The sequence below is a fragment of the Vulpes lagopus genome, chromosome 21 (assembly GCF_018345385.1).
Source record: "Vulpes lagopus strain Blue_001 chromosome 21, ASM1834538v1, whole genome shotgun sequence".
NCBI classification, from domain to species: Eukaryota; Metazoa; Chordata; class Mammalia; order Carnivora; family Canidae; genus Vulpes; species Vulpes lagopus.
In genome coordinates this window covers 34,183,142-34,199,361 of record NC_054844.1, presented here as the reverse complement: position 1 = coordinate 34,199,361, position 16,220 = coordinate 34,183,142, and the positions used below count along the sequence as shown (strand labels likewise).

Sequence of the window (16,220 nt, the reverse complement as noted above, 5' to 3'; positions counted from 1 at the left end):
TTTCATGGACACTGCAGGAATTACCACATTTAACTACAGATTCCCCCTATCTATTAAAAAAACAGGTCTGGGCTATTTAATTAATATCCCAACAGACCAGTAAAACCACCCAGCTGAACCCAGGTCAAATTGCAGATTCATAATTGTTTATATTTGCCCACTAAGTTCTAGGGGGTTTTCATTTTCTAACAAGAGATAATGGAAATAACCCTACTGTGCTTAAGCTCTTCATCTCAGAGTTTCCAATGATCTGTTTATATTAAAACTAAAGGTTTTTCTTCTTGTCCTCTATTATAGCATTTTAATGATTTAAAAATAAAGGAGAACCTGGTTGGCTTAGTCTGTAGAGCATACAACTCTTAATCTTGGGGTCACAAGGTCAAGCCTCACTTTGGGCATAGATTACTTAAAAAAACTTAATAAAGCTTAACATTTTACCATTGGGCTTTCATGACTTTGTAGTTCTTTGTCCTCCTACATGTTCCTAACTACACCTTTCTCTTTCTTCCTTGTTGATTACTGTTTCCTAAATGTGAATGTGTTTCTCGTTTTTAACTTCACTTGCTATTCTTACATGGCTCCAGCCAACACTATGAATACAAATGTCTCTTAAATCCACTTCTTTCCTCATACCTTTATATTTTTAACTGACAGGATGCTATTCCTTAGCTAATTAGCCATTACTTCAAATTCACCTCACATGCATTCTTTCTAAGCTGACACTAACTCCCTGCTTGAGAGCAGGACAAAAGGGCTCAACATCTTTGCTGCAATGTGCTAAAGAAAATGAACTCCAAATCAGGATGAAAGAAAGAAACCAGGAAAGGAAAATTCTGAAGGTGGCAGTACAAAAATTGAAATCCAAGTCAATGTACTAGTGGGTAAAAGAATAAATGGGGAGGAAGATGATGAAGAGGAACAATAGTTCCATAAATTAGTAAAAAAATTCTTCCCATAGAGGTGAAATCAAAGCAGGAAAAGCAACTTAATATTCCAATGAACATTCAGAAGTACTGTAAGAATTTAACAATATTTGGTGACTCTTTGAATAGAAGAGCTGATATGAATATCAACAATATTTGATGACTCTGAATAAAATAAGATTTCAGAAATATGCCTTCTTCCTGAAAATTCTTGTTTTCCTGATGAAAGTAATGATGAAAAGAAGTAGATTAATCCAAGCCTATTAAATGTTATAATTATTGATAACTCATATAAGAACAAAGGATGCTAATAGAAAAAATATTAAAAATCATCATTAGAGATGAGTAAGTTAAAAAAAAAAAGAGATGAGTAAGTTAGGGACTGTGTCTTGCAAACTTTCAATTTTTAGTACAGTGCCTAACATACAGGAAGAAAAATATTTTTGAATGAAAATCAAAAATGATCAGTAAACAAACTTCACAGCACAGGTAAGACATTCACATCTCCTGTGATACGCTGAAGCTTTGAAAGAGAAAGTAAAATCTAACAAATGAAGATGTGGTGGCTAACAGATGCTAAGGAAAAGATTTATTTTTCTGGATCATGGATAAAGATATGCAACTTTGGGGCTCTTGGTTTTAGGAAGAACATGATTTCCCAGAGACCTACTGGTCAATAAGGTAGGAAAGAAAACGGAAAGGACACAGGAGAAATGCTCTTGTGGGATAGACACTAAAAAAACAACAGAAAAAAGAAACCAGATAAAGGGGTAGAGAAAGCTTGTGCCACCTCTGCTTCCTCAAAACAATCATCTTCAGGAGGTTAGAGATGTAACAAGTTGAAGTAAAGATGTATTAACTATGAATATTTGGGAGTGAACCTCCAAATAGAACTCTCCTTTTAATATATCAGGCTAAAAACCACATGGGCTTGCTGCTTTTAAAAAAATATAAATAAAACATTATACTAACTGTATATATTCTGAATGTGTGGCACTGACAGATCATATAAGCCCTTAAACGGGGATGCTATAAATGCCTATACATATGGAAACATCATTAATTGATTATTGCTTTAGAACTTCAATCATTCTGATACTAGAAAAGCTCTAACTGTACTCCTAGGATCCACTTAGGAAACTCATAGCCAAAGTTCTCTTGTGAGTAAACAAGAGATTCTCAAATAGGAACAATATATTGTAGAATCAGATTCAACAGCACATTATACTGGATCAATTAAAGTCCAAGATCTTCTAGGAAAATACTAAATTATAGTTCCAGATCTCCTTACAGGATATAGCTCATCCCAATAATCCTTCTCCATTTACATCTTCCACCAACTTCTGCTCACCCTTCAGATGTCAACCTACCATATCTATTCCTATGAACATTGGTTTGTCTCCCTAACCAGATCATAGACTCAGAGGGCAAAAACTGGATCTACCTTGCTTGGCAAACCATTTATGTGAAACATATCTGATGAATAAAAGACCATATGAGTATGCGGAACACAAATACAGTGACTTTCCAACCAAGAAACACGATGATATTCAGTCACCAGGAAAATGGGTTTATCCTCCCTTTCTACTGCCTAAAATATACACGATCTGACTTCTATTACCATTGCCATTCTAAACCTGCACCAAAGAAGCCTTCTTTTTAAAAGTAGAATTAAACCTCTAAATTTATTGGAATTTCAGCTCTAATCCAAAAAGTCATGTGGACTTCCAAATATATTCACAGTCAAAGGTCTTAAGACATGTCTCTTTTCCCACTACACTGAAATACAATAATGGAGTCTATCTTCCAAATACACTCTTCTCAAAATATACTTTTAATTCTTGTACATTTTTAGTTATCTTAGAAGATATGCTTCAAAAAGGACTAAACACTAATGAAAAAAAAAAGAAAAAAGAAGAAAAAACAAACACTAATGAAAATAAGTCTTTAGAATTTTCTTCCATTCTTGTTAATGGCTGCAGATATCAAGAAAATAAAGGGATGCTAAACCCAAACTCAGAACTATAGAAAAATAGATACAAGACCAACAAAAACAATAAACTAGCAAATCTTCTGTAATAATGATATTTTAAAAATTCTATCAAATGTCACATAGCCTAATTAATATATAAGCACCAGTGACAAATTTGACATTAGTCCATGGGCAAATGTTTAAAAGAAATAAACAGAGGTAGTTTCTATGTATTTAAATAGTCATCCCTAGGAGCCACAGTGGATTTACAAAACAATCCAAGGCAATCTTTGTGTCACTGTTTAATAGAGGAAATGTTTCTTAAGAGTTTCAAGAAAGCACCAAAGTCTTCCATGAAGTCCTCAAGAGAAAAGGAAGACAAGATGGGGGATCACAACTGGTTGAAAACAATGGAGATAAATGGAGAAATCTCTAGAGCCTTCTATATTTGGCTGTGTGCTACTCAAGATAATTATTAATGACTACTACAAAACGCAAAGTCTATTTCCTTTGCCAATGAAACAAAGCTATTTTTATCTGCTATAAAATATATAGGATCACTAAATGAGATTTGAAGACTTCTATAGAAGAGAAAAACAAGTCAAAGTTAATTAGATGAAATTTAGCATTCTTAGGTTTCTTTTAATATATATATAAACTACACCCAAGCAATTGCACCTAAAAAAAATACAGGCTGAAGGGCATTTTGTTTAACAGTAATATATGAAAATGGCTTAGGTTTCAATTGTCTACAGTCTCAATAAGGGCCAGCAATACAATGCAGTTGATAAAAGTTTACTTCTGGCAAGACAATTTAAAAGGAATAGAAAGAAAATCAGGGAAGCAAAGCTCTGAAAATGTTAAATAAAGGGAATAATTGAAGGAATTAAATATATTTGAACCCAGGTGGAAAAAACCCAAGATTATGTACTCTTCAAGTACATAAAAGGTGAAACATTTTAATGGCTCTAAGACAAGTAACTAGTATTACATAGATATTACAGGAAAAGATTGTTTTATAAAAAATGAACTATAAAAGATGGAAGGACTGGACTGTAATATAGTAAATTTATCACAGGAAATATTTTAACAGAGAACCCCACGTTACGGGAGATTGAACTTAGTGATTCCTAGTGTCATTATTAGTGCTATTATCCTAAACAAAAGAATAAGATAGGAAAACAGGGAGGTTCAACTGAGAAAGAGAAGATAAAAAGAAATATCTGAGAGAGTCGACAAATGGAGAGATATTTGGTTAGATAAATAGGAATAAAAATAAACTTCAAGTAGAAATATACAAGATACACAAAAATTTTAATTAGAACAGTATCATAATAAACAAAAGGAAAGGCAATAAGGTTAACTAGGACTTAGCATGTAAATATGAACAAAAAGGAACAAAAAAATGATATTATAGTGACTATTATAAGTGACAAGTATAAACAGGTTAGTCCAATTAAGTGATAAGCAGAAAATTCTTATAAAGCACAGAATAAAAATAACATTTTAAGAGGATAATTAGTCTAAAGCAGTACAAGACTCACAGGATTAACTCAAAAGGCTAAGTAGAAAAAATCTAATAAAATCCGTATATACATATGTGTATGTGTGTTTATGCACAAAATGGAAAATAAGTAGTTGGGATTAAAAAAAAGGTAGAAAAATCATTCTGTGGCTTATAATTAACCATATAAAAGATATATTAAATGTGCAGAAGAATTATGAAGAAATCAGTCTTTCAATGGTTATCATGACCAAAACACTAGTGATTATTAAATTAAAATTATTCTGAAAAGTGTGAACAAAAAGTAAAAAATTAGAAGTCAAACTTAGCAAAATGAGGGCATAAGGATAGTAATTATTTTTACCTGTTATTTATAGAAACATTTAAAATCTTTGACAAAATTTCAATGTACACTAAAAAAACTAAATTAACATATAGTTGCTAATTAACCCAGTTTAAATGACTGATAATTCAAGGACTTGGTTTCTCAGTCCTTTTCTGAAGAAAAGCAAGGTGCCATCATTATCAGTGACATTTAGATTAAAAGAACTGGTATCACAAATGTGTAACATAACAACTACTTTTCCAAATTACTGTTTAAAATTAAGACTTTTAACTTTTTGCAAGATGATCTTAATTCAACTATTCTGAAAATTATTTACATGAAAGGAATATAGGAAAACATTTTAATAGCTCTGCTCAAAGAGTTAAGGAATTAACTCAAGTAACTTGTAAAGAGCGTTTTCCCAGAACAAACTTTTTTCTTGATTAAAGAATTTTACTTTCAAAGCTGAAGGACTTAAAAAACAAAACAAAACATAAAGGCATTACCAAAGTTTTATTCTCTATTTCACTCAATTTGCACCATATTTTAGTCTCCCAGCTTTCTTTGTTATCTTTTCATCGCTCCAGATATTAAAGATATTAGGCCTCAAAAGATGGGGAAAATATTTTGGAGACTCTTAATACAGGAGGAGCATCACATGTGGTTCCTCTAACATTTTGTCTCAGGATACTAAAGTTTTGACCACTAACTACCAGGCTGAAAGCAGACAGAAAATGTCTCCCTAAAAATCTCTTTCAGAGGAGAAATGAAGAGAATAAGATGGATTCACTAACAACTATCTTAAATAACAGGTTCACTACAAGCTGTCAAATAACAATCTTTAGCTTCCATTTTACTCCTGTTTTGTTCAAAAGCCTTCATAATCAGTTTCCAAAGATACTTTCTTCCTCTTCATCAAATCATTAGATTTGGATTTAAGTCATACACATCCAAAAAAATATATCTTCTTAGAAGGTATCTTGCTAATATTTATGTCTGTGCATGTGAGTGTGCATTAGAACTCAGACAATATTCTCTTCAAAGGGGAGAGCAGGACAAAGAAGAAAGTGAAGCAAAGGAAAAAATACCAAACTGCAGAGTTGAACTCCACAATCAAACTTTCAGTTATCTGGAACTATATGCTTATCTTAAGTAACTAGGCATATGTAAGTGATTCGGTTTGTTTTAAATCTACTTCAAGTGACATTCTTACCTCCTGTATGACCATTCATACACATGTATCCAAAAATATGTTTTTTGGAAGCCCCATTCTACCTAGCACTGAAAACAGCAAAAAATTGATAAATGTTCATTAATACAGGAATCCAACAACAGCTACAATGGAGACAATCTAATGATTTGAAGTGATCTTCCATCATTCTCAACATGCAGAAAGCAAATGCTGTTAAACTAATACTCTTATTTGGAAAAACAGTTAATAGAAGGAAGCTAAAAAGTCAAGAAAAATATACTAAATTTCGGGTGTCTGTATCATGGCTTATAATCCCCTCTACCTAGGAAGATACTTCTACTTGTAGAAATAAATCTGAAATAAAAGATGAGCTTAAATGTCGTCAATTTCCTCCATGACATATTCTTCTAACTCCCAGAGTAAGAATCTCTCTCACCTTGACTTGCTCATGTGATGTTAACTCATTTATGACATACTAATTCTTATATTGAAGTTAAGAAGGCATGAGGAAATGTTTATGAATGAGCTCAACTACAGGTAGGGGAGTCCAGAAAGCTAACATAGATTATCTAAAAATTAAGCTGCCTCATTTATTTATTGTAACACATACTAAGCACCTCAGCCAGGATGACATGCTATGATTGCACACAATGCCATGCATGTCTAGGTACTCCGAATTTAAAAACCAACAACAAATTGGAGGTTGGAAAAAAAATTAACCTAAGTAGCTTTTTTAGCTCTAAAATCTGTAAGGTGGATCCCTGGGTGGCTCAGTGGTTTGGCACCTGCCTTTGGCCCAGGGCACAATCCTGGAGTCCCGGGATCAAGTCCCGCTTTGGGCTCCCAGCATGAAGCCTGCTTATTATCCCTCTTCCTGTGTCTCTGCCTCTCTTTCTCTCTCTCTACGTCTATCATAAAAAAAAATAAAAAATAAAATAAAAAAATAAAAAAATACAATCTGTAAGGCTATATACCTTATATTTAGGGGAAACCACTGATATTTTTCACAAAAAGTATACTATCAAATATATAAATACAGATATCTTCTAGTGACAGAAGACTAAAGAGGATGGACTAGCACAAGAACTAGCAGAAAAGATTAAGAGTATATAACTTTCCAGCATGATTACAAACACACCTTTTCTGTGGCAAATTAGAAGTGAGATGTCAATGTGAACCATAACTTGAAATGGTTCCCAAAAATGTGTGTTATTCATTATACTATTCTTTCAACTTTTCTATAAGTTTCCAAAATTTTCAAAATAAAAGGTTAAGAAAATATATCTTACAACACCCATAAAGCAATCTGAATCAGTACATTCTCATTAGTGGAGGTTGTAAAAGAAATCTTAAAAATACATACTTCTATGTTGAGATTGGTGGAAAGAATATGTTTTGCTTCTTTCTGGAGAGTAGCTTCTACTACTGACACTGGAACCAGACCTGCTGTGCGGAGAATCCTTTCGACCTACAGGTGATTCTCTGAAAAAAGGAGTGTCTCTTTTATGAGGAGACCGGTCTCTCGCATAATGGGAAGAATAGAAACTTTTTCTTCTAAAGCCATCTCTCATGTCCCTTTGAAGGAAAAAAAAAAAAGTGCATTATATCCTGTCACTTATATACACAATACAAATGGCAAAAGCTCTGATTTTAAGATACTCTTTATGTTGTAATCTTGGTACCCTCCACTTTATTTTTTAACCATCACCTCACTTTAAAAAAAAAAATTATTAGAGAGAGAAACAATATGAGCAAGGGTGGGGGGCATAGCAGCAAAGGGAAAGGGAGAGACAATCTGAGGCAGACTCTACACTGAGCCCGCTCAGGGCTTGATTTCACAATCATGAGATTATGAGCTGAGCTGAAACCAAGAGTCAGATGCTTAACTGACTGAGCCACCCAGGTACCCCATCACACCTAACTTCTAGTGTTAGTCCACAAAATGAAACTTTATCAGTGATATAGGATTTAGAATGCGTACATTTTTTCAGTTTGGAGGTAGAATCACATGGTTAAGAGCAAAAACTACTATATTCTAAGCAAACACAGAAATGTTATGATGTGAAAAACATGACTATAGTCTTCTGTTTGCCATTAAAAATATTCTACACAATTGCCATACTCTCAAAGACATCTACAGAATGCCAAAGATTTCCCAAGTGAGACATTTCATGGACTTTTATTCACTTCTAAGGACAGTATATACTACCGGTATTCAACTGCTGTGATTTTGCTTCCCACATTCCAATTCGGCAATGTCTACAGACATTTCTGTTGTCACAACTGGAGAGGAAGTGTTGCCACTGGTGGGTAGGGACCAGGGATGCCACTAAAACCCTACAATGCCTAGGACAGGTCCCATACACACACACAACAAAAAACTATCTGACCCAAAATGTTAGTAATACCAAATACCAAATACCAGGTTAAGAAACCCTGATATATACTTATTAAGTCCCTGTTCTCTTGAGTTTCCATCCTTAGTGTACAGATTGTTGCTTATCTCTAAACATCAGCTTTTAATAAATTACCTCTACTTTTTATAAGGCAGAACCAACTTTAAATCAAAGCAAACTAAAATTATTAAATGAAACTATCAAGACCTGAGCCTCCATTTAAAGGAACACTTGGCATCAAACAGGCTTTAACTGCACATTTAGCAAGGGTATTTCCATATTAAAATTAAGGAACATTGAATTTCAGACAGAAGAACACTAAGAGACAAACCAATGCCATGAAATTTCAAATGCTCAGAAAATTTCAGCATACTGATCAGCAGTTCCTAACATATAAGTAGTCATTAGCAGATTAATACCCAAAATATATACTGTCCTTACACATTTTCTGGACCAAGTATAAAACAGCTAAAACTCATTTACGACAAATGAACACAGACAAAATACTAATGCCACAATAAAGCATCCAAGAAATTCTACTGCGTTCAAGCTCAATCAGCAAAACTACAGAAGCCATATCAACATCACTGAGAGCTGAGTGGCTATATATGAATTATACAGGTCTTAGGAATTGTACCAAAGTGCTGAGGACCAGTGGTAAACCATTTGCATGCAGTCACACCTCCATCATGGAACTCTCAGGATAGAAGAGGCTGATATTAAGCAAATAAACATGAAACATGTGAATGCAGTCAAGAGTGTATGAAGGAGACTAGGAGCTTACTCATGTAGACAAGAGATGGTAGTAGCTTAAATAAGGAAGGCTAGAGCAAAAAACAACAACAAAAAAATAAGGCTAGAGGAAGGGAGCACTTTAATATGCACTAGAATGCATCTTTGTAGACTCAATGGGACATGGTAAATGTCTGACTAACGAGTATGAGAGATGGGATGCCTAGATGATTTCCAGAATTCTGGCATGATGGATTATTGAAATGAGAAAAACAGATTTGAGAAACTGGGGTGGGGTAGGAGAGCCACGTTTAGATTTGAATGTGTTAAGTCTGAGATGCACATGTAACATCCATTGAGTAGGCAACTAGACACACCAGTGACAATATTGCAGATTTTCTGGCTGTAACTATAAATTGTTCTCTAAATAAGCAGTATTTAAAGCCTTGGGTAGGGCTCAGAATTCTAGGACTAAAAAATTACATTGGAAGAGAAATGGGCGGAGAATGAAACAGAACAGCCACAGAAACATGAGGGCAACTGGTAAGTTATCAGAGAAGCCAAGGAAAGACACTCCAAGAAGGAGAATAAAGATTTCCTACACTGAAATTAAATGAGCTCTTATTAATAACTTAACTAGGGGATGAAGAAGAACAGCAGGCCCACATGCAGAGGAAAGACTGCCTACTTTCTCCAGCAGGAGGTAGGGTGAGGGATTAGACAAAATGCTGGACTACAGTTTCCTAATCCTGACACAAGATGGCAGTAAAATCACAACAGCATAGTCCAGAACCATTAGAGTGGCCTGGAGTGACTGAATATATTTGGGGGAAACACAGGTCAGATTTTTAATATCTCAGAGCAGAGTAAGGTCTCTCCTTGCCTTCACATCAATCTCTCATATTTCCCATCAGATTGAGCAAAAACATCACAAAGGCATCATTTACTTTAACTATCCTCTTTGATAGAGTGGTAATACTAGCCACGTCATTTATTTGTGTTCATGTATATGTACATATATTTTTCATATTTCTATATCCCAATATATGAAAGGCACTATGGGGAATTACTGAGGTTCTAAAGAAACTTTGTATATTATGGGTGGGGAGTAAATGTTTCACAAGGCTGGTATTACAATTTGTATTAGATGGAAAATTTGTATTAGATGGAAAACTGATCTGGAAGATCCTTAAAGAAAGATACAATTTAGGTAATTGTTGAACAGAAATATAATCAAACCACAAAGATAACAGCTGTATTTAAAAAGAGAAAGAGGGGCACCTGGGTAGCTCAGCTGGTTAAATGCCTGCCTTTGCTCAGGTCAATCCTAGGGTCCTAGAATCAAGCCCTGGATTGATTTAGGGCTCCCTGCTTGGTGGGAAGTCTGCTTCTCCATCTCCCTCTGCCCCTCCCCCTCATCACCCATGCTCTCTCTCAAGTAAATAAATAAAACCCTAAAAAAAAAGTTTAAAAAAATGAAAAGAGAAACAGGTAGACTAATTTTAGCAATATTTTTATTTAACCCAATGTATCTGAAATATTATCAACATATAATCAGTATTTTTTTAATTTTTTAATTTTTATTTATTTATTCATGAGAGACAGAGAGAGAGGCAGAGACACAGGCAGAGGCAGAAGTAGGCTCCATAGAGGGAGCCCGACATGGGACTTGATCCCGGGACCCCAGGATCCCGCGACCCCAGGATCCCACCCCGGGCTGAAAGTGGCGCTAAACCGCTGAGCCACTGGGGCTACCCAATATTTTAAAATTTAGTGAGATATTTTACATTCTCTTTTTTCATCTTAAATCTTGAAAGTCCCAGGGTGTATTATATACTAACAGAATAACTATCTCAGTCTGAACTGGCCATATTTCAAGTGAGACTTTGGTTACCGGCTCCCATATTAGCACAGATTTAGATCGTCAGGAAAGTATTCCAAGCTTCAAGAAAAAGCAGAGACGGTTTAAAGGGTATTGATGTAAACAAAACAGAAGCAACCAGAACAGTGAAAACTCTAAAAACCACTGACTAAATAAAAAAGCAAAGGAAGGGAAATTCGAAAGGGTAGAGTTAGTATCAAATACTACATAGGCTGGAAGAGATATCTGCATTTAGTGACTTAGGAGTCATTTGACCAGTAAATGGACTTGTCCAATAAAACTCTGGAAACCAAAACAGATTATAAGAAATCATGACATTATCTACCAAAGCAGTTGAGCCATTAGTTTTCTTCCAAAAAAGTTTGGCAGAGGAAAGAAGGGAGAGAACTAGAACAATACTTTGAGGGAAATAATTTATCTAATCATATCTGGAGAGTAGAAAAAAAGCCAATTTACTGTAGGAGAAACTGATTTTAAACTAAGACACAAAGTTAACTGATAAAGAGCCAAAAATCAACAAAATCAACTGAAAATGAGACAAAAAACAAGGTAGAAGAGAACAGCACTGAAGGAAAGAAGAGAAAACATGAAGAGAAAAACTCTCATTTCAAGAAGAGAAAATGTGAGAAATATCTCTTTAGAAGGCCTTTACCCGAGGAAAGTAATGCTAGAAATCATTCACAGAAAGTAAAGAAAGCAAGAATGTGAATGAAGCTTGAAGCAGAGTAGAAACTTTTGGTATTGGTCTTGACGGGGGAGGGAGGACTATTAATTAGAGCAGTGTTCCTCAAAATGTAGGTTCCTAGATCTGCCTCAGCATTATCTATGAATATGACAGAAAAGCAAATTCAGGGGCATCAAACCACACCTAAGGGTATGACCCAGTATTCAGGATTTAACAAGGCTCTCCAGGTGATCCTGATGCATATAAGACTTTGAGAAAGACTGAATTACAGAACCTCACTAACATATATAGGCACCTTATCCCTACGTCAAAAGCAGAAATTCAGAGCTCACGATAAAGGCACAACCAGTCCCAGTGATGACTCTAGGGTTTGACCATACCTGTGGATACCTAAAGATAAGAGTTGAAAAACAAAAGAAAGAACTGCTATTAAAAAGTATCATCAGGACGCCTGGGTGGCTCAGCGGTTGAGTGCCTGCCTTTGGCCCAGGGCGTGAATCTGGAGCCCTGGGATCTAGTCCCGCATGGGGCTCTTTGCAAGGAGCCTGCTTCTTCCTCTGCCTGTGTCTCTGCCTCTGTGTGTGTGTGTGTGTGTGTGTGTGTGTGTGTGTGTGTGTCTCATGAACAAATAAATAAAATCTTAAAAAAAAAAAAAAAGAAAAAAGTATCATCAAGGGCCACGTGGGTGGTTCAGTTGGGGGGTGTCTGCCTTCAGCTCAGGCCATGATCCCAGCGAAGGGCTCCAGCTCCTTGCTCAGTGGGGAGTCTGCTTCTCCCTCTGCTCCTCTCCCTGCTTGTGTGCTCCTGTGCACTCTCTCAAATAAATAAAATCTTAAAAAAAAAAAAAACCTATCATCAAATCAGGAGGGAGAGGGAGAGAGACGACTGAGAACCAGAAATTATAATCATCAAGGAAGAAAAAAATGGGGCTTTGGGAATTTTATCTAAGAGTACAAAGATGAGGACAGAGTGGAATAAATGGGAACATTCAAAGATGACAATGGAAGAGTGGCCTGTCAGAGGTAGCAAGAAGTATGCCCAGAACTCATCTGATGAATCAAGGAATGAGGAGGCAAGTGTGTTGGGAGGGCAGTTAGGTTCCAGTTATAGAAAAGGGATGCCAAGAATTGTAGAAAATATACCTACTCTATTTTGAAGTGAAAAGATAAAGTCCTTGCACCAGGCTTATATTCTAATGGGGGAAAGGAGCCTATAAATAAAATACTTCTGAGTGACAAGTAATAGAAAGTAAGGTGGATGTGAAGGAGACTATTTTAGATAATATGGTCAGCGGGGGCATTTCTGAGAAGATGACTGAGCAGAGATACAGTAAAAGAAATGGAACCTCACAAAGAACAAGGTTGTGAAGAGATCTGATGTATGTTTATAGTGATCAGACTAACTGCCTTGTGAAAGTATCATATGTTGATGGGTAGGACATAATAATGAATCAGAAGGCCTTCTTAGAGTTCAGAATGATAGAGCACCAAAGTTTAACATACTAGCTCCGACTATAGGGCTTGACAGAAGTATCATCGACTAGAGGAAAGAAACGGGGTTAGGGCATGTTAAGGTCCTCATGAACTAGCCACCTAACTACTGAAAGACCCTTCCAAAGTATTATCTTTAGGACCTTAAGCAAATTACTTAACCTCCCTATGCTTTAATCTCCTCATCTATACAGTGGGGATAATACTACCTACTTCACAGAGTTGTTGCAAGGAGTAAATGGGATCATATACGTAAAGTGCTTAGAACAGGGCCTGGTACACAACACTCAACAGATGTTAGCTAGTTCTATTGACTGTATTACCCTACTATGAGTTCCATCAAATTGATAAAGGTTTGCAGCAAGAAATAGCTAAGTATGACAGCATAACTGCTTGACAGTTTAATCCTAGAGAAAAGCAAAACTATGGAATTCTGCGTATTAGTAGAGTTTAAAACCTCTAGAACACACTTCAACTTGACTTCCCAAGGAATTTTCTTTACAGAAGATGAAATGCAGATAACTTAACTTCAAGAACTTCAGGTATGGAAGTTCAGAGTACACAGAGATGAAGCACATTTAAAGTGAAAAGGAGGCAGAAAGACTCCCCCACCCCTCACTAACCTGGGGGTCAACAAATATTTGCTGTAAAGAGTCAAATAATACTTTAGATTCTGTGAGCTATGTGGTCTCTATCACAACTCCTCAACATTCCACCATAGCACAACAGCAGCCATAGACCGTATATAAACATGTACCTGGCTGTGTTCCAATAAAACTTACTAAAAAAGACAGTTGGTCGGATTTGACCCAAGAACTCTAGTTTGCCAACCCCTGGTCTAAACAATTACATACCTCTCAAAAATTCTCAAACAATTCAATGAAGAATAAATAGGTTACTTACAGATTCATATTTCTCACAGAATACAAAAAAAAAAAAAAGGATTTTTTTTCACCCTATCCTTTACCAATATCTTAAAATTTTGCATTTTAGAATGCTAAGTTTTAGAAAGCCATTACACAATGATAGAGGAGTATGTTTTAGCTGATTTATACCTTCGCTTTTTACCAGAGACCTGACTTCATAGTCAAAGCCCATTCTCAAAGTATGTTCCAAAAAATACTAATCCACAAGATGTCGGTATTTTTCGTTTCACCATAAAATCCGAAGAGGGGTTCTATGGATATATAACCTTGGGAAACACTGAGTTTAATAAAATTAAACATATTTATTTACAGTGGCACTTCTAAGAGCATTCCCTACAGATATGGATTCAAAAGTTATCTGCATGTATATGGCCTTTTCATCTTAATTTTACTCAACTTCTTGACCTTTCATTTTCCTAACTTCTCTGAACACAGCAACTTGGCAATGAATGGTATTCTATCATTTAGGTTTTTGTCATTTTGTTGTCCATGATTTCATTTTAACCTTCTCCCAAACACATGGATCCTTGAATTTTATTTATTTATTTTAAGATTTTATTTATTTATTCATGAGAGAGCGAGCGAGAGGCGCAGACATAGGCAGAGGGAGAAGTAGGTTCCTCAAACGGAGACTGATGCGGGACTCAATTATGGACCCTGGGGTCACACCTGAGCCCAAGGCAGATGCTCAACTGCTGAGCCACCCATGTATCCCAGATCCTCGTGTTTTAAACATTTTACCTAACTCTGAGATAATTTAGGGAAAAGTATAATCAATTCCCTTCTTATAACAAATATGATAAGTTCGGACTGGATAAAAAGCTAAATGTTTGGAAGGAAGGGACAGATGGGAAAAACCCCTCAAGAGAAAAAAAATACTAGACAATTATAAGCCTGTTTTGTATCAAAATACCAAGTTTTAAACTACATGCTAAAAAGGGCTCTAAAGTTAAAAATTATAATTGGATTTAAAGCAAATTTCCAATTAGGCAGAAAATTCTAATACAAATGGCAAAGTCTTAAATATTAATGTTTCATAATTTAATACATGCTAACGACATTGCTGAATAAGATGAACATGCCAATAAAAAATGGTGAAGGATATGAAGATCAATGGAAAACAAAACCAAACCAGGTATCACATCACTAAATATGTCCTTAAGATAACCTGTTCTTTTAAGTTTTCTCAACCAAATAGGAAAATGATACCATCCAGTAGTGAAAATAAGGGTAAACAGACACATTAGCTTCCTTATGAACAAACAATTTGGATTGGGCTTGAAATTGCTACGGATTCAATGGTCCCAAAAATGGAAAACAGTACTCTAATTCACAAAACAGAGTTAAACTTCCAAGGTCCACACAGAGAGCAAATACTAAATAGAGCTGGAATACATTGCTGTCAGAACGCCTTTCTTATCTTCATTAACAAGCTTCCTTTTTGTCTCCTTCTCTAATTGTCTGTACAAATTTGGCTTTTTCTCGATCTAATGTCACAAAATGCTGCAGAATATTTTGATTTCTTTCATTTTCTTGGCATAATACCCGTTTAGGGTAGTTTGCATTTGGTTTCAAGTAAACCAACAGTAACAGCTCACTCATGCTTAACTGTACTCACATGATTAGTATAGCTATCATTACTGCTCTGAGATTTGATACTGTAAATGTAAACACCTGGCTTTTCCAAATTATAAAAATGAAAAATATTTAAAATATATCTAAGAATAAAAAAGGAGTCTATTAATGAGAATCCTTATTATAGTATTGGTTCTCAAAGAAGGGTGATTTTGCTCCCTAGTGGACATGTGGCAATGTCCAGAGATGACATCTTTGCCTGTCACACCAACTTGGGGAGTACTATTAGATTCTAGTGGGTAAGAGATGAGGGATGCTGCTACACATCCTGTAACATATAGGACAGTCCCCCACAATGAAGAACTATCCAGCCCAAAATGCCAACAGAGCCAAAGTTCAGAAATCCTGAGGCACACATATACACACGTATACAGTCATAAATTTAATCTATCAGTTTGAGAAATACATAGAAACATTCTACAGCTTCCTTGGAATTACTTGTCCATTTTAATGTGTTTCTTTATAACATGTAACATCAAGTATTAAAATTTCTTCAAACCTCCTAAACATTCAAATTACATAAGCAAACAATATTTTCTACTCTATTTTCAACCTTTT

The 16,220-nt window shown here is 35.4% G+C and overlaps 1 protein-coding gene across 14 annotated transcripts in view; it reads right to left on the bottom strand.

The window, feature by feature from the left end:
* The window catches only part of PPHLN1 (periphilin 1), a 140,149-nt gene that overhangs the window by 75,281 nt on the left and 48,648 nt on the right, over positions 1-16,220 (bottom strand). For all 14 annotated transcript variants that reach the window (XM_041735758.1, XM_041735755.1, XM_041735745.1 and 11 more), the window contains one exon: positions 7,280-7,491. In XM_041735758.1, the coding sequence (XP_041591692.1) occupies positions 7,280-7,491 (212 nt within the window). The remainder of the gene's footprint in view (positions 1-7,279; positions 7,492-16,220) is intronic.